This window comes from Crassostrea angulata, chromosome 5 (assembly GCF_025612915.1).
Source record: "Crassostrea angulata isolate pt1a10 chromosome 5, ASM2561291v2, whole genome shotgun sequence".
NCBI classification, from domain to species: Eukaryota; Metazoa; Mollusca; class Bivalvia; order Ostreida; family Ostreidae; genus Magallana; species Magallana angulata.
Window position 1 is genome coordinate 12,226,136 of NC_069115.1, and position 23,529 is coordinate 12,249,664.

The following is a 23,529-nucleotide window of genomic DNA, read 5'->3' on the forward strand; positions in this document are numbered from 1 at the left end:
GCAACCGGGTTTACAGCTTTACAGTAGCAAAATTAGGAAGAATTCAGCAAATATCAAATGTTTGACCCATAATACTTGAAAAGTGCTCCTAGAATCCTGTGCTTGTTTGTTGTAAATGAAAAATGTGTAGTATTTTTAATTGAATTATTGAAGTTGAGGGAGTTTCCGATAAATAATGACAATATTTATTTTATGCGATTAACAATAGGATTCTAGCAGTAAAACTAATAAACATGAACTAATTGCCGATCGAATTATTATCAAACATACAAATGAACTTTGGAGTAGTGTTACACTTTTTGATTTTTTGTTAAGGTAAATAAGTGATCTATTTTTAACTGTCACGTGATACCATGGCACGACAGCTTCAGAGATCGAGTCGATTCCGAAGGAGAAAAATAATATCATGGTGAACACATTCACTTGGTTTAAATATTCAGCACTGTTTTCATAAAAATAAGGGTTTTTAAATCGATCAAAATTTTGACGGTCATTAAACTCGGGGTAGCCTTAACCTACCCGCGTAGACGCAAATCCAGGTCACTCCTACATATTAGGGGGCTCGGGTGAAAGGGGGGGGGGGGGTTGGGGGTGTCATTTCTCTAAGGTGAATGAATATGAAAAATGAATGCGAGGTGCAATCATGCCTTGGAAATTCAAATTTATAAAATTCAAGGCAAGGTAAAATTTCCGAAAATAGGTATCAGACCCAACCCCCCAATCCAAGTCAAAGAAAGCAGAAATCCCCCCTCCCGCCGCCCCCCCCCCCCCCTTAGAAAAAAAAATCTGGATCTGTAATTGACAATATTTATGTGTTACCATGCTTTTCCTCTGTATTGAAAACTGCAAATACATCAAATTATTCGCAATATTTCAAAGTTGGTGTTTCGAAGATAAGCAGTTCATCTTTCAGATTTCTTCTTTTGTCTCTTTATTCTGATATTTGGTATCAAATAGTTTTTATTCTATCTAATCTAAATCCCAATCACTCGAAAGTGGTCTTTCCTGATCCTCTACTACAAGAGTTAGAGTATCATTTGAACAGTTGAAACTATATCTTTAGATGGTTATTTTTAAAGTTAGATTAAATAAATAAAATTCTGTATTTTATTAACAGATCTTGTGCTGTATATCTCTATGTTATTTTGCCCCATCTCTTTTATTAAGCATCAAATGCATGCTTATTCTTGGATGTTGTTGGTCCTATAGCACACAAGGCCGTGCAGACAAATTGAATATTGCACGTTAGCGCGGTATGATATAATTTGTCTGCACGGCCTGGCGTGTTATAGGACCGACGACATCCAAATATAAGCATTCAATGCTAATATTTATATCCATGTTGATGTTTATTTGAATGAATGACACGTGTTTATTTGAATGACTGACATATTCGTGTATCTTCGCTTTAAATTTCTTTCTTTACGTTTTTAACTTCGTTAATTTCCGTTAAATCTTGTTTACTTCAAGACTGGTACTTCATGCACAAGCGCTTTTGAACCCAGTATAGATAGATTTTTCGGGGAGCATTCGATTAATGCGACGTTTGTTACAAAGCATACAGGTTGTGCCTTTGGCTTTCCCTACCCATCCTGACCGAAACATTAATTGCTCTTGTTGTGTTGTTGTTTATTTGTATGTTGAGTGAATATTAAATGCGATTTTTAACGAACTCACCAATCCTAAAAATCTGTTTTATATTTGATCGCGTTATAATGATAAATAGCATTTAAATTATTTATCTTCCTGTCAGGAAAGTAATGTTTTCTTTCGAATATAAACGCATCATGTTATTACATCGACTAATGTACAAAATTCAATGGATGCTCGACATCTCCGTAATTGACGGCCGCAAGAAGGCGGTCGGTTATATGAAATGAAAATAATCAAAGTACTGAATCATCACTGCTTGGCAGCCCCTGCAATGATGCATGTAAGCCCCGTATATTAAATCAACAATAGCCCGTACATAACACTCACAATAGCCCGTGCAGTTATGTGCACAAACTACTTAAACTGGTTCCTTAACCTGCAGTTAAAATGATGTAAACTTCTGCTCATAGGGAGCGGTTATTCGATGCACCGGAAGTATAGAAGTCTAACGACAATAAAGCGCTGAGCTATGCTTAATGCTTTAAAAAGTAGTGGTGTGTTTCTGAAGAGCAGTGATGATGTATCGTTTAACCAGACGCATCTTTATACGTTACACCAATATCGTCGGTTTTCAGCTTGGTTGACCCGAACATTTGGCAGTTGAAAAGAAGCCACAGAAAAAGTCATAAAGCCATGAGAATGATGTAATAGTACATAATGTCAAAATATCACTAAGTTGACTTGATGCAAGGTACATGTGTAATTCTGCTACGCTCGCCACAACGGTAGCACCGTAAAACATATTCATTGTATTCATATTCAAATTCCCTTACGCTCGATATAAAGTGTTTAATTTGTATCATTTGATAATAATTCTTGACTTAGTTACATTTTTTTAAGATATCCCTGACAAAGATAGCCCACTTTGTCGGTTTAAAAGTTTTTGCCCGAATGATTAGCTTAGTATACAGTTACATATTATTTAAAATAATATAATAATAACGTAAATAACAATGGAGAGAATTCTGACATAAAATAGACCCTTTTATTCAATAGTTATACCAAGTATATGGGGTACCTGTGGAATCGATACATTCGTATTTTTTTTATTTTGATGCTTATTGAAATGTATGGTAATTTAAATTGTATGATCCTTTAAATATGTACAAACCGAAAACTGATACATGAAAAAGAACAAGACTTGAGTATGAATTATATCCATATTGTTCTGCGCTGTATAAAGTTGCAGCGATTATCCCGGAGCCCATTGTCTGCATTTACCATTGCATGCTTTAAGAAAAAAATGTATTTTTGGAGCGTGAAAGGAAAAGGTAAATGAATTTGAAGAATTACAAAATGGAATTTACATAATATTTTGACCTTTAATTCAGTTTTAAACAGCTATTATTTGAACTAGAGGTACTGTAATCAAGCTCACAAATTATACATGCACCCAACACTCATAATTAACTCAAGTATTTCTTTATATAAAGTAATGGATGCACGTTTTTTCTTATAGTGACCATTAATTTGCATAAATGACCAAAGGTCAGGGTCAGGACATATTTACAGGTCACAAGCAATATCTGTGTCAAATTTTAGCTTCTAATCATTTTCCATTACAAGATATGGCCTAGACAGGAATTAACATTTTTTTAAAACAATGACCTTGAATATGCACAACTGACCCTGGGTCAAGTTCAAGACATATCCTCAAGTCATAAGCAATATTTATGTGAAGGAAGAACTTTCAATGTTTCTCCATAAGAAGAGTATAAAGCAGACACATATTATGAACATTTTCTTTAAATGACCTTGGACTTTCCAAAATAACCTTGGTTCAAAATGATGACATATCCTCCGCTCATAAGCAATTTTTGTGTGCAGTAAGAACTTCCAATATTTCTCCATAAAAAGATATAGACCTGATACGAATTTTGCACTTTTCCTACCAGTGGCATTGAACTTGCCTAAATGACTTTGTATTAAATCATGACATCCGCAGGTCATAAGCAATCTTTGTGTGAAGTAAGAACTTCCAATGTTCATCATAAGAAAGTAGACAGACAGACGGAGGAAAGGACGGACATACGGACAAGATAATTCCTACACCCCCCTAAAAAAATGTTTGTTGGGGGTATAATACCATTTTTAAAGAAGTTCAAAATATTCATTTTAAGAAAGTGTCAATAAGTTTAACATGTTTTTTTTTAAAAAAGCATAATTATGTTGTAATAATATGTGTTTACATATCATGTATGAACACATGGTATGATAGCCATGAAGTTTCCTTTTGACACCGGATTTTCGCAATGGTCGGAAAAAAAGGATTGATTTACAAAAAAAAATATGAATAAAAAATGGTAGAAAATTAGAATCAGGTGTTAAAGTTAAGTTTTTACCAACCTCATAATGGCCGATGTAACACCATTTACATACTTTAAAACAATCGAAACATGTTGAAACAACCGAGGCATATTATATACCAATTTACTGGTTATGAAAACGATAACAGTTTTACTGTCCCTCGAGACAGTAACTATATCCCGAGGCGAAGCCTAGGAAAATAGCTGCTGTCGAGGGGGGAAATAAAACTTGCTATCGTCCAAATAGTCAGAAAAAAAGATATTATTTTTTTTTGACCGAGAAAACGTTTGTTCGTCAGCAATGCAGATTTTCTTGATGGTAAACAAATTAGATATGTCGGACTTTGAATTTAAGCTGGTGACTCTGGTTACACCAGTTCCGAAGGGAATCGAATGCCACTGATGAATTGTTTCGATGACTATTTAATTCACCAAAGGCAGATAGCACTGAAACTATTTCACGGTTAGATAGTAAAGCATATGTTTATTCAGTGTAACTTTATATAGAAAATATTCATGAAGGTATAATAAATATGAATGAATGGAGTAAATTTGGAGTCAACTACACAAAGATTTGAGTAAGTTCAAAGTATTGTCCTTTGCACGTGTAACATTAACTTTATTAATAATTTTGATTTTATCTAAATTCGAAGTTTGTCAACCTTCTATTAAAAAAATCAATCAGCTTGATAACATTTCATATGTTTTATGACCTATTTAAAAAATAAGCTTAGACATGTCTTTTAAATTGATTACGTTTCAGTTACGAGTAATATTTGATAATCTTCACTTTACCCGTGCGATTTTTGGCCACAAAAAGGTTGTCTTGTCTATCAATGCATATTCCCCATGGATAGTGTTTATCACAGTTATCAATGTAGCGGAGGAACTGTTCGTCCTGATCTAGAATGTGGATAAAGTGTTTGCTAGAGTCTGCTGTAAGAATCATACCCCGGCTGTCTGTAGCAATGCTGTGCGGATCAAATGACCCCTTAACGATAGGACTGGGGCCAAAGTATGTAAACTGGAGTTTTCCAGCTCAATTGACCACTACTACTATATGTGTCCCATAGTCAGCTACACATATATCCAGGTTTCTGTTTTCGCTGAGGTATTTGATGTCACCAAATGAAAAGAGTGATTTGTTTTCGTCATTAAACTGAATGCATTGTTTCTCTTTAGAACCAGCTGATGCACAACTTTAGTTTCTTAAGAAAGACAGTTGGCCATAATAACCAAAACACCATTATACTAAAGGGATAAACTCCAACATATTATATTTTTAATTATGTCGGAAGACCAGTATGTGGACCAGGATAAACAAGACCTTTGTTTACCAAAAACTACCCCACAACCATATGCTCCTTAACTATCAGTACAACATTCCAACATTTCACCATCCTGCCATTGATGGAAAGAAAAGGACGTTGTTTCAATGACGCTGAGCAAAAAAATCGAACTCACATATGTAGGTCCATTTATTTCATTTGTTATCCTAATAAAATAATATGATTTTTTGACACCTTTCATAGCCCCTAATAATACATTTATTTCATTTGTTATTCTAATAAAATAATATGATTATTTGACACCTTTCATAGCCCCAAATAACCTACGAGAGAAAGCCCTGTTGCAACCACTACTGGAATAAAACCACTATTGAAATAATTTATTTCAGTAGTGGTTGGGAATGAATTTCTTTACAAATATTACTTTGTTATCACCGTTGAAACACATTTGGAAAGAAAGAAGTTGTACATCATTTTTGCAAATGAATATTATATTAATATTCCCCACTCTGATTAAAAGTAAAAGGCCATTTTTTTTTCTATAGTACTTGTGTTAATTCGTTTGTGCATATTTTATTGTATATTCAATATACAGGAGGTTTGAATATAGAAGTTTTGGCAACTTACAAGGTGTTCACATTTGTACCAATAATTAACAATTTTCTTAAAACATGTTATATCTATAGAAAGTGAAAGGTAAAGACAAAAACAAAATATGAAAACAGTTTTTTTATGTTTGTAAATCTGCAAAATTGGTTATGTATTTTTGTACAGCAGTGAACATTCTAACATTAATTTTATTAATTAATTATTGTAATTCAATTGTAATTCATTACATTAATTTCATATTATTGGTTATTACCGTAAAATATGCAAGTCTAAAATACCTACATCGTTTATTTGGAATTGTTCGTTAAATAAAGTGATTCTTGCATTTGAAAATAGTTTGCAAATATGACAACTTCTTTTCTTTCCAAATGTATATCAATAGCGATTACAAAGTAACATTTACAAAGAAATTAATTTCTAACAACGATTGAAAATTTAATTTTAATAGTAGTTGTATTTCAATAGTGGCTGTAAAGTGATTCTTATAATAAAAAACATCCCCAAACACTTTTAAAACAATTAGTTCAACTGTGGTTGTATTTCAATAGTGGATGCAAAATGGTTCTTCTAATGAAATACATCCTCAAACCACTATTGAAATAAAAATTTCAATAGTATTTTTATTTTAATAGTGGTTACAAATGGATAAAACTTAAGTTCAAACCATAATCTCCAGAGGTAGGGTGGGCCGCCGTAGTGGTTGATTTTTTTTCAAGGTATTAATAAAATAAAAAAAATCGTAATTTTTTTTTTCTAAAAACATTTTGCCAGAAAAGCTGCGTGTTTATTGTAGAATTTTGTTGCATAGTTTAAGATTTAAGATTGTGTCAATCACGATCCCTATGGGGAGGGAAGAGCCATAATAGAGGTTGAGTGTTAACACAGATAAAATCGTTGATCAGAAAGAATGTTACTGAAGGGTTGTGTCATGTTGTACATTTTGAATTTACTGGGTGGGTGTAAATACAAAATTTACAACATGATAACTTGTATATTTACACCCACCTAGTAAATTCAAAATTTATAAAATAAAAAAAGCATCCTCAGGTTAAATAGATTAAAATTTGTCATATTCATTATCCCCGACAGTAGGATTAGGCATCAATGACTAGGGGGATTTTACATTGATATACAAAAATGAATAGGAAAATCGTTAAAATTTTCTTATGAATATCTTAAATTACAAGGGATCTCAATGCTTAGCATATTAAGATACAGGATAATGTTTTAAACACCTCAATTATCAAGATTTTATTTGACACTAGTACTATAAAGCTCAGTTGACAGGAAATATGGCTATTGTTACTCAAATTATGAATATGACCTCTGTACAAATAAAGATGAAATCAAAGTCAAGGTCATTTAAACTTCATTTAAACTTCGTGAATTCTTTATTTTTTACAGAGTTTGTTAAACGTTCTTCAGAAAACAATGATAACTAAAAATATCGACCAAAAGATTGAAGTAAATGAAATATCCAATAGACCTGCACCCATGATGAAATTTGTCCTTTTCTAATGTGTGACACTGGATCGTAAGAAAGGTTAGTATTAAATGATAAGTGAAAGTACAACATTTAAAGAAAATCCTCCGTATACAAAATGATTTTGCTTCATCTTTAAGAGTGAAAGCCATAGCAAGCTCAAAGTTTCCTTTCATAATTTAAGTTAACTTTTGCAAGTAGAAGAACCTGTAAAACTTTCTATTTATCTATTGTGTAGAGATGTTCCTGTTTAAATGCCTATACGTTTAAAAAAAATCGTTACCTCATGATTCACGCATTACAGTCTGCTATATGATATGTGGTGTATCAAACCCAAGAATCTTTCAAAAAAAATAAATTTGCTTGCTTTTCATTATAAGTGCTAACTAGACTGGAACCAACACATACACGCATAAAGACTTCGCAAAAGGAAAACAGACTTCAAATCGCCAGGTATGTTCTGTCTCAGTCTAATATTTTTTAAAAGGAATACCTTGCAAGTAAATTTTACCAAGTCACAAAACTACGTGCTAATATGCATGTCAATGGTATTGATGGTTTATCTTTCAACTGATATTGATGTATGATTGTTAAATCGTTTCTATAAGAAAAGAAGTATTCGAAATAATGAGCAACTCTTTAAGGCGCAATTTTTAAAATATTTTTGTTAATAAACGAAAATTTTGATTCATCCGTATTTACCAGAGTTTTTGCTAAATTAAACCTAGATACTTTACACTGCACGATGGGTTCTGAAAACGAAGGTCAAGATATCCTGAGATGTGATGTATGTGATGGACCTGACCATCCATTTCACTGTGACATTTGTGAGACCGATCTCTGTAGAGTATGTGTTGGCGATCATTTATTGGATTCATCAAGAAGACATCAAATAGTACAATTCGAGGATCGAGGTTCTTCTCTAATTTATTCCATATGCCAAACACATTCATCAAGGCAATGCGAGCTTCACTGTGAAAGTTGCGACGTTGCTATTTGTGTTCACTGTTTTTCTTCGGGTAATCATCAAAATCACAGAATAGTGGATGCAAAGAGTTTTTTTGAAAGTAAAAAAGTCGATATACAGAAAGATTTGCACGAATTTGAAACAATTATTTCCAAAAAATACCAAGATATTGTAGACGATTTTATTGGTCAAAAAGAGGAGTTGAAAACATATTCCAGTAATTTGACGAAAGACCTTGTCAAATTAGAAGAAATTTGCCAAAGAGATATTAAAACACTTTTTGAAAAACTGAGATCTGACGTTGATAAAATTCATAAGAAACATAGCTCGGTATTAAATAAAGAGGAAGTCAAAACTACATCAAAATTGTCCGAAATCAAGGACGCCATTGATAACCTACAAGTACTCCTGAATTCCAATGATGTTGGCCTTGTTTCTGGGTACGAATCAGAAATATCAGAATTCAGAAAATTGCCTCCAAAACTCAAGATTATGTTTTTACCATTTACCTTTCCAAATATTGATTTCAAGGAAATTTACAAAAGTTTTGATTTATTGTCAGCGTGTTGTTTAACAACAGAGGAGCATGACTGCACTGTAGGAAAACAGGAAGTTGGATCAACCCACCTAGAACAATTTCTTACTGACCCAATTGTTGTCCACTCTATCACAACCGAGTACAAAGGCTTCTTAAACTTAAAAGAACTACGCAATGTTGTTTGTTGCAATGATAGTGAAATCTTGACGAGTGGAAATGATGACAGTATAATGATTTACAACCGTGAAGGAAAACTACTGAATTCTATCAAGACCAACTTAGGAAAAACTCCACGGTACTTAGCAGTAACACAAAATGATGATTTAGTATATACTGATTCCAAAACGAGAACTGTATACAAAGTCAGTGATGGACAGATTCATGCAATGATCAAACTATCGTGGATACCTCGTGGTATATGCAGTGCGTACAATGATGCCTTTCTAGTGATTATGGATGGTGATGAATGTAAAGAAACAAAAGTAGTACGTTATGCTGGATTTAAAGTAATTCAAGAAATTCAATTCAGGAAGAATGGCCGACCCCTTTATTCATTTGGTGACAAAATCAAATACATAAGTGAAAACAGAAATTTAGATGTGTGTGTGGCCAATCATGGTGCACAAGCGGTAGTGGTGGTCAATCAGGCCGGTAAGTTCCGCTTTGAATACAAGGGGCCCTCCTCTACTCCAACAACGGAACCGTTTGATCCATACGGCATTTCTACGGACAGTGAAGGTCAAATACTGATAAGCGACCGTAAAAACAATCGTATTCACATCGTAGACGAGGATGGACAATTCCTCCGATACATTGACAACTGTGATTTGCACAGTCCATGGGGTTTGTGTGTTGATACTGAGGACAAACTCTATGTCGCCGAGTGTGGCCGTGGTAAAGTGAAGTGTATCCAATATTACACTGAATGAATTAGTTATCACATTGTATATATTACATATAACTTAGACTGTATTTATATGTCAAATTTGCACATGTGTATTTCGTTCTATCATCTAACGGTATATTTTGGATTTTAATCAATTCATTTATATTAAAGATATATTAAAAGCGGGGGGTGAATAAATGAATCTGCACAGTTACAAAAGTATTATGTATTTTTTAAAAAATTGCGGATGTAAACACTGATACCTTAATGTTAACAATAGCTAATTTTTGAAACTATTTGTTAAGAAATACCTTAAAGTAAAAACAGGTAATTGATGACATAGAGTAATCATACATTTATATAATTTCGATAAAACGTAATACAGATTTCCGAAACCATTATCCAGGGTTTGTTAGGATTTCTTGTCGATCGCTATTTTAGAAATAATTTTGCTTCCAAGCCACGCATTCAATAATATTTTTTTTACAGTAACTGTCGACTATACAGCTTTTTTTTTCTTTCTTTTTTTTTTTTTTTTTTTTTTAAATTTTTCTTTTGTTTGCAGTCTCATCTATATATATTATAGAACGAGGACTTTATCATACTGAAAACCATATAGCAAATGGTTTCATTTAATGCCATGTATTACAGCACCACAACAGATTCATTCCAAGGAGATGGGAGGGTCTAATTAAAGTCAAAGTACTGAAGAACTGACGGGAGTTGATTTTGTTGATGTTTATTAATTTTTAAACCAATGATATGTTATTTTGCATGGCAAGTACATGTAGTTTCTAATCTAATTACACACGTTTTTATAATATGAATTTTTGGACTTTTTCGACAAGAATGTCGAGAAACCCCCATGTGAATCATGTTAAATAATATTTAAAAATAAAATTAATTCAATCAAACTATGTATCAGTAATAGAAATATTTTTCGAAAATTATATGGATCCAAGCAATATTGAACTCTAGTCTCTTTCAACCAAACGCTCGGCTGACACCGTAAATCTCCGACAAGGATTTAAGGAGACAGCCGAGCGTCGAGTTAAACAAGACTATATTGAACTCTGGCGTAGGAATACATACGACTACAAAAAATATTTAAATTGTTCCTACCATTTAAAATCTGACTATTTTCAAGGTATTTATAAATAAGTTTCCTTGAAAAACAATGCTTTAGCATACAATACATCAAATTTATCAATTATTTTCAAGAACTAAGTCTTGTCATGCAGCAATGATTTGTGCTGAGGTTCAAACACTGTTTCACTTTCGGTTTGTCTGAGTTACTGCATAGGAGAATTGATTAAAATCAACTCCCAAAAATGAACTTATAACTTTGAATTCGTAATTTGCAATTGTTACCTGTTCTCATTCAAATGTTCCGAAAAATCTACATTTATATGAAACGTTAATTTTAATTTACGAGGATGTGTACCCGTGCGCATGATTTTTATTCTATAAAGGCAAAAATAAACAACCAGCTCAAAATATTTGACTTATAGACAAAAACATAGCTACAAATCTAAACCTCTCGGTCTGAAAATATTTGGATGGGCGGCCTGGGAGATACAGTTTTTTACTTGTTAAAAGTTACAATTGATAGTTTGCTAAAACTCACATAAGCTTAACTTTGGACTTATTATTATACTTTTTTTGTAAAGAGTTTTGAACAAATATCCTTGGATATATTACTGTAGATAACGGCACTTTACCTATCTATGGTAATATTTTAAACATCTTTACCAGTCCATTAAAGTAAGTGAGTGATCTGCATATAAATTTAACACACTTCATTTTCAAAGGTCGATTAGTGTGTTTTAGAGAATGTCTGATGCAGGTGAAGAAACGACAGCATAAATAATTGTCGGAAGGTACTAATGGTGCTAATTTTTCCACATAATTTGGGCAGAAAAAAACCCTCATCGGAAACCAAACGCAATGTAGTGCGTGGCACATTTGTAACTTATTAACACTCTGAGGATCTTTAGCTCATTAATCATTTATCCAAATTTATCCAAAAGACTGTGTTGATAAATCAATCTATAACATTCTAGTTAATAATAATAAATGGCTGTAATATTAAAACAAGTCTTGATATTATGTGCGTACTTAAGGTATTAATTTGTTTGTCATTACAGTTCAATTTTGTTCTAAATTAACGTTCTATAAAATACATTATATTGATTAAATACTTTTAATATAGTTTTAATAATAGTGATTGCTTTTGATATGGTTTTTTTCCTACCTAGCTATGCTTAGATATTTTTTTATTAACTACTTTGCTGCAGTTTTAAGGGGAGTAGACTCTTTCAGGTTATGTTTTATCGTATAACATTATTATAAATTGAATTCTATCCTGTATTCCTGTTTATCGTATTAAATAACGAATTCATTGAAAAAAGAAATTTGGGGAAAAAAGAAAAAAACCTATATTGATATAATGCGTAAATCTTTAATAAACGTTCTTCCTTTGTTAATAAAGTTCGTTCTTGTGATGAAATAAGGAAACATCATTTGTGTTTCGTCTGAAAAATATATGTTATTGCTTTTCGATTGAATATTTAGTATTAATTTGATGGGTTATTTTTTTTCCCGTTTAATAATACATTATTGATGCTCTTCATAATTCGATTGATGATAGTTCTTAGTTGAAATATAGTTATTTCATGTCAATGAATATTGAATGTGTGCCTTTGAAACACGTGGATTTTTTTTAAAAGACAAACCGTATTGCCATAAGTTTTTTCCAGCTGAAAAATTGTCTTTATTTTGTTTGTGTGTGCACAAGTGTGTTCGCTGATGTTTTGATTACACATATTTATTTTGCATGTTTATACTAACGAAAGAATTAACTGTTATAAGTAGCCCTTTCTGTGATTTTATGTGTTTTGTATAGTATAGATTACCTAGGCTAACTATATACATTTTTTTCCATTTATTCTTGCTTCTGATGTATTTATTCCATACTATGGATATATGTTTGAATAAATAAAGATTAGGTGAGTTAAAAAGTGAATATTATTTTTATTTCCAATGTTTCATTTTAAGATTCATACACAATATGTTTGACTTTAAAAAAATCGCACCCGCTTCTAAAAAGTCCCCCTAATAACAAAATTCCTTGAAAGTGTTGAGTAGACACGCTTTTACGACGCATATCTATTATGGCTTTCGTATCATATAACCAACCGTATTCTGGCGGTTGGTTATATATTTTCAACTGTTATCCTCCCAAACAGGCACTATTTATTTTATAATACTAATTCTATTAATTTTAGAGAGTTGTTTACTATAGCTTTAATAGAAATGATATGAATTCTACGGCGAACTGTACGCGCATGATTTACGCGCATGTAACAATTCGTTGTGTTACCCATTGCTAAGTGTGTTTCTAACGCTTAGGGTAATAGAACAGAATATCAACTGCGTCGAAACCAATCAGATTTCAGTATTTAACATGAAAGTATACTAAACTTTTTTATTGCCCGATAAACCAGTGCTCCTTGTCACTGTGGTAGCTGGTTATATTGACTATTTTTTTTAAAATTGTAACATGGTTTTAGGGGATTTTTGCTCTTGATTCATATATAAATACGCAAAATGTTGGGTTGTGAATTTTAAATGAGCAACAAGTACTTGAAGTATGAACATTGTAGTAGACGTGTACGACGGAATTCGGAACGTCTATTTGTAGGGACTAAAAATGACAGCACGTTGAGACTTTCTTGGATTTATGTTTGCTTTTGTAAAATATTGGATGAAGTACCGAGGTATTTATATCCAAGTAACAAATGAGAAGGTAACAAAAACAAGGCGAATAATTGATTTTATAAAATCATGTCAACTGTAATTAATACCAGGACAGTGCACTAAAAGTGCGAGAACTGGTATTGCCAAAAATAGTGAAATTAATCCATACATCTTGTAAATATACCATTTAAGTGAATTGGTGAACGACGGAAATATTTATAAAGGCTCTTGTAATCATCCGGGGTAAACCTTTATTGTGCTAAATAGTCTTTTTTTTAATTTCCCAACTTTTCGACTCGACTGATCTGCTATTTCTAGCTTAACACATTTAGATGTTTCATAAAAGGTTTCACGAACTTGTTTTGGATGCCACTGACCTTCACTGCAGCTAAAGATCACTGTTTGAAGGTAATTAGAATGGCGACAATTGGAATCAGATCGACCTTTATCACAAAGTTTGCACATTTATACACACTGAAGATAACTACACACAATATAAGATAGAAAATACACAGGACAAATCGTTGCGTATTAAGAATGGCCAAATATTTCAAAAATTTACATGCACAGAGTGTTCCTATTTAGAAATGAAAGCTTCTACATATCATCCCCTTTTACCCTATACTGAACAAGTTCATAGATTTTAATCACTAAACGATGTTTTTCATCAGGTGCACATATATTATGGTAAAAAAAATCATACGTTTAGAAATCAGTTTTAATATATTATATGTCATACAAATAGCATATGTATATAACCAATTTCAATAGAATTTCCGTTATAATACAAATACAATTAAACATGACGATAATAAAGTCTGAATCTTCTCAAAAATTAAAAAAAAAGCAAAACTCAAATTCAATGCAGAGCAACACGGACCCCGAAACGATAGAGATGCGATCATGTGCCTAGGAGAAGTAAATATACTCTGCTGACCGGTGGCACCAGCCGTGTGCTCCTTGTCTGAGCTGGTTATGACATGATCAAGGTAAATGTCAAAATTGGAAGAATGACGACAAAAAAAAATGTTAGAAGCGGTTTAGTAAAGCCATGAAATAAAACGAAGCAAGTAGACAACCTGAATCCTAAAAGTAAAGTAGTTATTCTAAAAATAGGAGCGCTGCTCCCTATTTTCCATTTCCATAACTCCATATTTTTGTTTCAAGTTTGTGAAATAAAGCCATTTCATTATGTCAAAGACGTGCAGGTTTTGAAAATAAGTTCAAAAGTAACTCACTATAATTCCTTTAAAATCGAAAAAGCAGTGTCATTCCACATTTTAACTCAAAAAGTGATTTTTTGTATATTGGTTACCAAACACTTCTTTGAAATATTTTCAAACATTGTTGATGGAGATATATTTCAAACCAACTATATAAAAAGTTTTATGTTATTTTCCCCTTTGATACTACTAATTAGAAAACATTAGCATTTAAAGTTGAAGTAACATTATATCTCCTTATCTCTGATAAAATCAACTAAGATAAAATAAAAGAAAGAGACCAGGGACAAAAAATGCCATTCCAGAAAATTGGTAAATTCATCATTTTACAATTAACTCTTGTTACATGAATGATTCTGTAAAACTTTATTTAATTTTTTTTTCGAAATATAAAAACGTAAACTAGGAAAAAAACATCACTTAGGAATTTGAATTCAACAGGTATCTAGAAAGACAAGGATAAATATTACTGTTCCTCTACACACCAAAATTTTATTTGATGAATTTTTTTTTTTTGAAGTATGATTCCACAAAACTGAGATCGATATCAGCTTAAGTTAATTTATAATATTTTTTTCAGTGAAATGGGAAAAACTGCTTTAAAGACAGACATGGTAATTTAATTTTTTAAAACTTGGTGTCAATAAATATGTAATTTGATCATGAATAAATACATGCCAAACAATCGGGTTTTTTAAAAAGTATTTCACCCACAAAGTCCCGTCATAACGTAACGCTTTAATTGTGACTCTATACAAAATGAGGCGTTTTCACTTAAACAGCAAATTGATAAGCTTGTATTCACTCAATAATTATAGAACAAATATATATGTGAAATGACTTACTTTTAAATACTTGATGCATGTATTTGATTTCATACAAACCTCGCCTAAAATTAAATTAATATGAAAAGAGTATCGCGCTTGTTTGCAAAAGCTCGTATGAAATATAACAGGTAATAAAAGTTGCGTTGTTCTAACGGTGCATGAGACTGTTGTTTGTTACAAACAGACGCTGGAGGACTTGCAGAACACAATAATACCAAGCAACGCACGAACAATATCCAATTGCCACGATGAAAGACTGCAGAAAGTTAGTAATTTTTAATTTTAAAAATCCCCCTTTTCTCGGACAGGTTGCATATCCGTACGGCATAATCAAATTGATATTAACCCCTCTTCAAACTAATACATATATTTATTTAGTAAACATCCGCGTTGATGAGCGCTTTTGAAAATAACATGATACATATTTTTGATGTAACTGGAAATTCTTGTCTATGGACAGAGAAAATCGCGGATGTAGTATGTTTACTGTTACCACGTATATTTTATGGGTAACAACTCTAGCAGGTTCAAATATGGGGCAACCTGTGGGGAAATGTTCAATGTTATTTTCACCTCCTTATTAGCTATTCATAGATTTTATAACCTGTATTATTGGAACTAGTTTTATTGCAACATATATTGAAGGCCATGTTATTATTAGAATAAATAAAATATTTAACAATGAAAACAATTGAAAATTGCACTTTGTATTGGACACTGATAATATAATAATAATAATTTAAATATTGGTAAAATGTGCATGCAGAATGAAAATCATTATATAAAAAACATAGTCTTTATCCTTTCAAATACAATGATATGATTTGAAAAATTAAATTAATATCTAACTAAGATTAAGTTACTTAATTAAGATTTATGAAGACACTAGCTTACCATGTAATAATATAAAACCATGTAAGCATTTAATTTACAAATACTTTTAATCTGTATAATATAGACATTTTCAATGTTATAGAATATTTATTAAATCATATTTACAGAAACGGAAATTACACAACTGCCACTTCAAAAGAGTCCCAATAATCTTTCACTCCATCATTAAAACAGTTAACGTTTTAAAAAAATAAATTATTTATAGCCATATACATCAAAAACATGCAATTAATAGGTTGAATTAAATGCGTGTTGAATGGCCTAGTGGTGTTTCAAAGCTTTTTGCGGTCGATTAATTGATTTCCCCAAGAATTATAAAGTGACATAAATTTTTTCTTTAACTATAAGAATTAAAAATATCAATAACATTTTTTTCCAATCTCTCTTGTAAAATTATGAGTATAAGCACTTCGAGTATAAACAATTTCTTAAAGCACTACATTTTGTTTACACTTGCATAAGTTGCATTCATTGCATTATGCTGGAAGTAATCACGATTCAAAATATCAGTATATCAGTTCAGAATATCAACTGAATTTACACAATGTTTTGTATATTCATTTCTCGATGCTCGTTTCCATAATTTATGACAAACCAATGGATCAAACACCATTATAAAATCAGTACCTAGGTTTAGAAAGTAATTTTGCTACGAGCACCTTGTCTTTGCTTTTTGTAGAGGGTACTTTCCATACAAGCTCGGGTAAAAGCGAAAAATAAGAAAAGAAACAATACCCATTTGTACTTACTTTTCTAATATAATTTCTTTGATTTAGTCAAGTTACAGGAAAGTTAAATCACACATGTATATATGCACGCGTGCGTGCACTCATGCATGTATTACGGGTGCTCTAACCCATACAGGACTTTTACATGTACTAGGCCAACCGTGTGCTTATTCTCTTGTTGTTGGACCCAATCTCATGTAACCTGAAACAAGCCTCGCAACAGCACCGAAAGTCTGATTACAACTGACTATAGTTTACGAGTCAGAATTATATAAGATAAACAACGGAATAGCACAATGAAGGATTAACATAATAAGTACAGATTTAAGCTTAAAAATCAAACAGCTATTGGTCGAGTAAATCATGACATTTTAGCAACATGTACATTAAAGGATTAATAAGATGAAGTGTAAATTAACATAAACAGAAGTAAATTAAAAGATTAGCTGTCCATCACTGATTCTGCCTTAGTTGGTAATAAGGCTGTGCGGAATTTAGAACGTTTTAAAACCGTTTTGGAAATAGTGGGAAAGTTTTTGTAACAATTAGCACAAAGTCCGATAAAGTTAATTTAGACAATAATTAAAAATAGTCCGAAAGATTGAATTTCACAACCTGACACATGCACGCTGAAGCACATGCACGTAACCACCAAACACAACACATATGTACATAATTCATTCGTTATGAAATGTTACAGAAAATTAATATAATCTTTTTTTTCTGATCGATTGTTGTAAACGTTAATATATGTTATTGATAAAAAAAACAATTCCTAAAAACTATGATATAAAAATAATCAATTTGATGATAAAAAAATATTTACACTTAAATTTTTAAACCAAAGCCAGCAAAAACAAAGTAGTCATATATTTCAATATAATACCGTGGTTCCATGTAACGTGATTTGTAAATTCGATAATTACCGATATTAAATTTTTACAGTGACCAACATCCAAGAGAATATTTATTTACGATTAGTTATTTTTTATTTCAGAACTTGCTGGATACTGCTTATTACTTTTCTTATACAACAAACTCTTCGTTACATGTTAATGTCTTGCTATACCCAAATGATTCGGAATTAGCTTTACGATATCACGTGGGACACCCAAAACTGCCAAGTGGATAGAAACACATTTTAAAAATTGTAATCTGATAGCAACTAATGTGGCTATTGGTCGACTATGGTCGAAAAGCTTCGTAAGAACAAATCTAAAACTGACGGCAGCAAAAAGTTGACGGAATTCTGGGAAACAGAATTTGCTCCACTCACATTATAATAAACAGTAAAGTCCAAATTTTCAGAAGCTACATGTCTAATTAACTCTATCGGCGATGCCACGTCAACTGTCATATTCACATTAAACTCTCTTTTTATGGAAAACCAGAATCTAATTCAGGAAAAAATTACAATAAAGTCCGAATTATCCATATCTAATTTGCAAACGCTTAACATAAAGTCTGAAAACATAACAAGGAAAAACCGAGAGCTGCAAGAAAAGCTTGTATCATCAAACAAAACAGTCAAACGCACTTAACGTAAGAGAGGATTACTGGAAAACCAAATGTACGAAAGTGGAGACAACAACTGACACAACAAAGGAAGACTAGCAATAACTTATTAATGAGCTGCAGCCTGATAATGATCAACAAAGAACGACTTTCAATGATCTTCAAACTTTCTTAAAGGAGAAGGATGATCATATCCAGGTATGTAATGCTTAATGTAATGGTATTGCACTGCAATGCATTACATGTTATCAAAGTAATGCTAGTAATGTATAATGCCACAAAATTAGCGTTACAAGTAATGGTAATATAATTCAATACTTTCCAAAATCTAGTGTAATGCTGGCATTACATGATATTACGTTGCATTGCTATGCTTATTCATGCATGTTCACTTTAAAAAATGTGATGAATACTAGTAAATGAATAGCTGAAATTGAATTCGATTAATTTTTTTTAAAAGCCATAGATTCAACATTCTATTTCAAAATGCTGCCTGTCTATATTTTTTATATCGTCACATGTTTGAGTTTCTGGAGAAATCAAATACGGAAAACAAAAGACTTTTAAAATCTGTTCTTTCGGATCTTCATGTCTCCTTTTATAGTGCTGGACAGAAAGCGTTGGGTTGATTTCAAAGATGGTTACAACTTCGCTGTGGAATCTTCTTGAGAGCAGGGACACATCAATTGAAGACATGATACAACATTATCTCCATCTGACTTTGTATTTGGTAGAAGCTTGCGAAAACGTCGTTGATTTTATGAAGGGAACCTTTCCATCTCTAACAGGAGAAGCGTTTCAAGGTGACACAATTTTCAAATCCTTAACTAAAAAGTCAACATATGATACTGACGTTGAAATCATTCTCAGAGTCCTGTTACCATCAATCCGAAAAGTAGTGCTTCATGTCTACAAAGATCATTTGCCAAATGGTAGATATGAATCATTCCCAGAGGAACTCTCACAAGCTACCAGGAGTGTTGCCAAACACAACTCTTATTATAAGCGACTTTTTGCCTACATGGACCAAATTCTGAAATCAAAACCAAACATATAAACCATGGCTATCGAGGCGTAGACCCCCTTCATAATGAATAAAACCTCTACATGGTTAATGCGAAACAGTGAAAATATGAAAGTTCTTATATCAGAAGCAATGAGATCAGATATTGATGAAAGGGAACTATACAGCCGAAGAAAATAAGAAATACAAAGACAAAGTGAAGAAATACAAGAGAAAGAGTTCCAAAAAGAGCAGAAAAATGGAGAGAAAAAAACAAATGCAGCTGCAAAAACAAAGCAATGACATTGTTAAATATAGCTTAGGGAAATCGGCCCGAGAGTGCAAACTGACACTGAAGGATCAGACAAAGGTAATGCTTTGAAAGCACAGCTTCGCTACAGGAAACATGTTTTAAAGTAGACTGATCTAGACAAAAAACTAGTCATTTTAGCATAGACAGCAATGGAACTTATGTCTAATCTTTTGAAAGTTCTTAAATCTGTTTAAATCGATCTGTAAATCATGTATGAAAATATTAATTACGTTGATTGTTTTTTGTTCATATTTGATTTGTAAAATAATTTAGATAGATACATTTGTGCAAAACTCTTACTATTGTTTTACAGATAATGCATTTCAGTGTCTTATAACTAGTAGTATGTAGTACATGTACAGACCTATAACCATGTACTAGATGAAGTAAGTAAATAGTTAAAATATTTAAATGGATTTTGATTTGTCCAATTTAATCACAAGCAAACTGATTGCAAACATCTGAACAGTTTATATCAAAATTACAAATGTGTTTATTCGTTGACGTTTTAACGTCGTTTTTGTAAGCGGGGCGTTGTCGTAGGAATCGTTTAAATACGGGATGCGGAAGAATAAAGGGATTTGGATTGCCCCCAAAAAAACCCAAATTAATTATAAAATAGCATCGTAAAAGAAATTGTACATTACAGTTCTACATACATGTAACTTATTTTGATACGTGATCATAATTCATTTTGTATATATGCCGGTTATTAAAACCAAAAGTACTCCCAAGAAATGGTCACAAAAAATAACATAAGCACGTCTTTTTGCGGTCTATTTTTAGTAACAATGAATGACCAGAGAACTCCAAAATGTCATTTTTTTAATACTCTCTATAAGCTTTAAAATGATATATAACACTTGTGGACAATGTCTGATATAAAACTTGACTTGTGGATAAAGATGTTTAATAAAGAACATCTTTATTCAGTCCAAGTAAATTTTAAACGGAGGTGGAGGTTCAAGATTCCTTTACATAATGATATTGATATTGTTATTGTATATTTATATTTTAATAGAGTAAATGAATACGCCCCCCCCCCCCTTTCCTCCCAAATAAGGAATTTGAGGTTTAATATTTCTTTCACAAAATAGCTTGCAAAATAAGGTAAACTGATTAAATTTGTTTATAAATATGATGAACAAAAAAGCAACATTTGACTGAAATTCATACCAATTCAACTCATAATTATGCAAAAAATAACATGACTCGACCTTTTAATTTTAAGAACAAAGACTTTCTTTAATTCAAGATTTGAAAAACCATTTAAAATAACTATATTAAGCATTATAGATATTATCAATGGAAAAATAAAAATTTGAAAATTTAGAGCCCAAATCCGATGTACAAAACTGATTTGTTTAGCTAAATCAACCATATGATAAAAAACCCCACTTATTTTCACTTTAAAATTAATTTAAAATATGTTCCTATATCTTTACACTGAACTTTCCCTTTTAAGCAGATTTATACCGTCATGACCATCTAGCCCTCTTTAAAAATAATGAGATTTGATACCAGAGCTCTCAATGCCAGAGGCGAGGTAAACATCGCGAGCGCTCGCCTAAATTCCCTATACCCGCAAAACAAATTTTGGCGAGCGCTCACTCTAACTCGCCACCGATATATTACAATGTCAATGCTAATGCAGATCCTAATCCTTCGTCTCCTTTATGAATTCCAACAGTTTTTTTTTAAAAACAAATTCAAATATGCTGTCCCATAATGATGCTGATTTGCTGTTATGAGTCCAATTATATCTAACTGTTTCTAACCAATACCACATTGCTCAGATTTGATTCTGTGTAGCTAGAAATTCTAACGTGCAACGATGATAAACAATTGACATAATTATAGATTCATGGCACGCCCAGCTCGTTTTTGAATATCACCGACAGTTTTGATGGTCAAGAATTATATCATGATCACACTATATTGCCATCATGGCATGACGCAGATGTAGCATACCTTATATTATGAACAGTGTACATGTGGGTGTTCCTTTTTAATTTTAGAAAACTAGACAAAGTACCATAATATAATTTACATCATTGAACTGTATCAAATGTTTTACACTTCTGTGTCATCCATTTTTATTTCTGTACCAAAAATTAAATTCTGTATGATATCTGATTTGAACTTTTTTCATTGTTACATGATAACATTTTTTATGGACATGCTATTTTAAAACAAAATGGGTACTAGTGCGAGGATTGTCATAAAAAATTGCGTGGACATGACACATAACTTAAAATCTGTTCACTGCAATTTCATTAGACTTCTTAGTTTTCTTCAATGACCCATCGGCAAACAATACTGAAAAAATCAAATCCGAATTTTATTTGATTCGTAAGAAAACGAATAATTAGTAACAACAGGTTTTGTCAGGGGGCGCAATGTACGACGTCAGAAATTCCCAGTGTTTACATTGTTGCGAAGACATCGTTAGCGTTTACGATAACATTTACGTTTTATTTCCGAAAATGTCTTGGAAGAAATATTTTCCTTGAACATGTACCAAGAGTGCACATTCAACATTCAGCATACATTTCGATTTTTTAAAAATATTTTATAAGTCTTAACGATCTGCCTACCCCAAAATTGCCCTTTATGACTTGTTGCCTAACGTCCGACTTACTGCAATGTGTCGTTCAATATTTTGACGTCCATTGATATCGGTCGGTGTTTCTTTTTTTCGCCTATTCTCATCATACTCGTCTCAATATTTTCAATGTTGTTAAATTACTTATTCACAAAACGCATTTCGAGTCAATTTTGTAAATTTTATTTACTAGAAAAGCCGATTAGGATTTTTTCAAGGTCTTTGCAAAATTTGATCAGATACTGCTGCGCCGGCTTAAACGCTGACGTCTTGATTTTATTACGAGTTAACTATTTAAAGCTGACATGAATTCATAAATACGCATTATTTCCCTTTTATCTCCGACTGCCGCCATGTTAGTTGTCGATTTCTATTGTTCTGCTCATCGCTACACATCCCTTATATAAGGCCGAAAGCACTGTTCATGCTTCATAGCTTTCAGGAATTTCATTCACCTTGGACGAAAAGACGCACAAAAACGCGTTTTGAACAAAAATAATATGACAATCACTGCACTGGCAAGGAAAATCCAATGAACGTTGAAAGAAGACAGACTGAAATCCATGCACAGATACTTCGAAAATCCTCGATAATTGTAGACCGTTTTCCTGTGTATGTTATAGCATCGCACATGCGCAAACCACACACTCTGGCAGATCGAGCAATATCAATGATCGTATGTATTTTAGAAACGGAGCGTTTTTGCAGAAACCGATGAAAATGATGTTACGTTGTTACTTTCTTGGATTTACTATCATTTAGCTACTGTGTTGGATGTAGTGCCGCCGGGGTTTTAAAAAAGATGCAAACGCTATGCGATATGTATTAACGACACACGTGTTCGATGTGCATGCGAAGAAAGGCAGCACTTTCTGTGCAAAATAACACGGATACCTTGAATTTTTTTTAAAAGAATAAATATTTTTTTTAT

The 23,529-nt window shown here is 32.1% G+C and overlaps 1 protein-coding gene across 1 annotated transcript; it reads left to right on the forward strand.

The window, feature by feature from the left end:
• Positions 1–7,299: 7,299 nt before the first annotated feature.
• On the forward strand, positions 7,300–12,453 carry LOC128182819 (uncharacterized). The gene is made up of 3 exons (XM_052851572.1): positions 7,300–7,400; positions 7,721–7,793; positions 8,069–12,453. The coding sequence occupies exon 3, from the start codon at positions 8,086–8,088 to the stop codon at positions 9,772–9,774; it is 1,689 nt and encodes a 562-aa protein (XP_052707532.1). The 5' UTR covers positions 7,300–7,400; positions 7,721–7,793; positions 8,069–8,085; the 3' UTR covers positions 9,775–12,453.
• Positions 12,454–23,529: the final 11,076 nt, after the last annotated feature.

Coding starts and splice junctions, on each gene's coding strand:
- LOC128182819 (XM_052851572.1), top strand. CDS start 8,086: ATGGGTTCTGAAAACGAAGGTCAAGATATCCTGAGATGTGATGTATGT.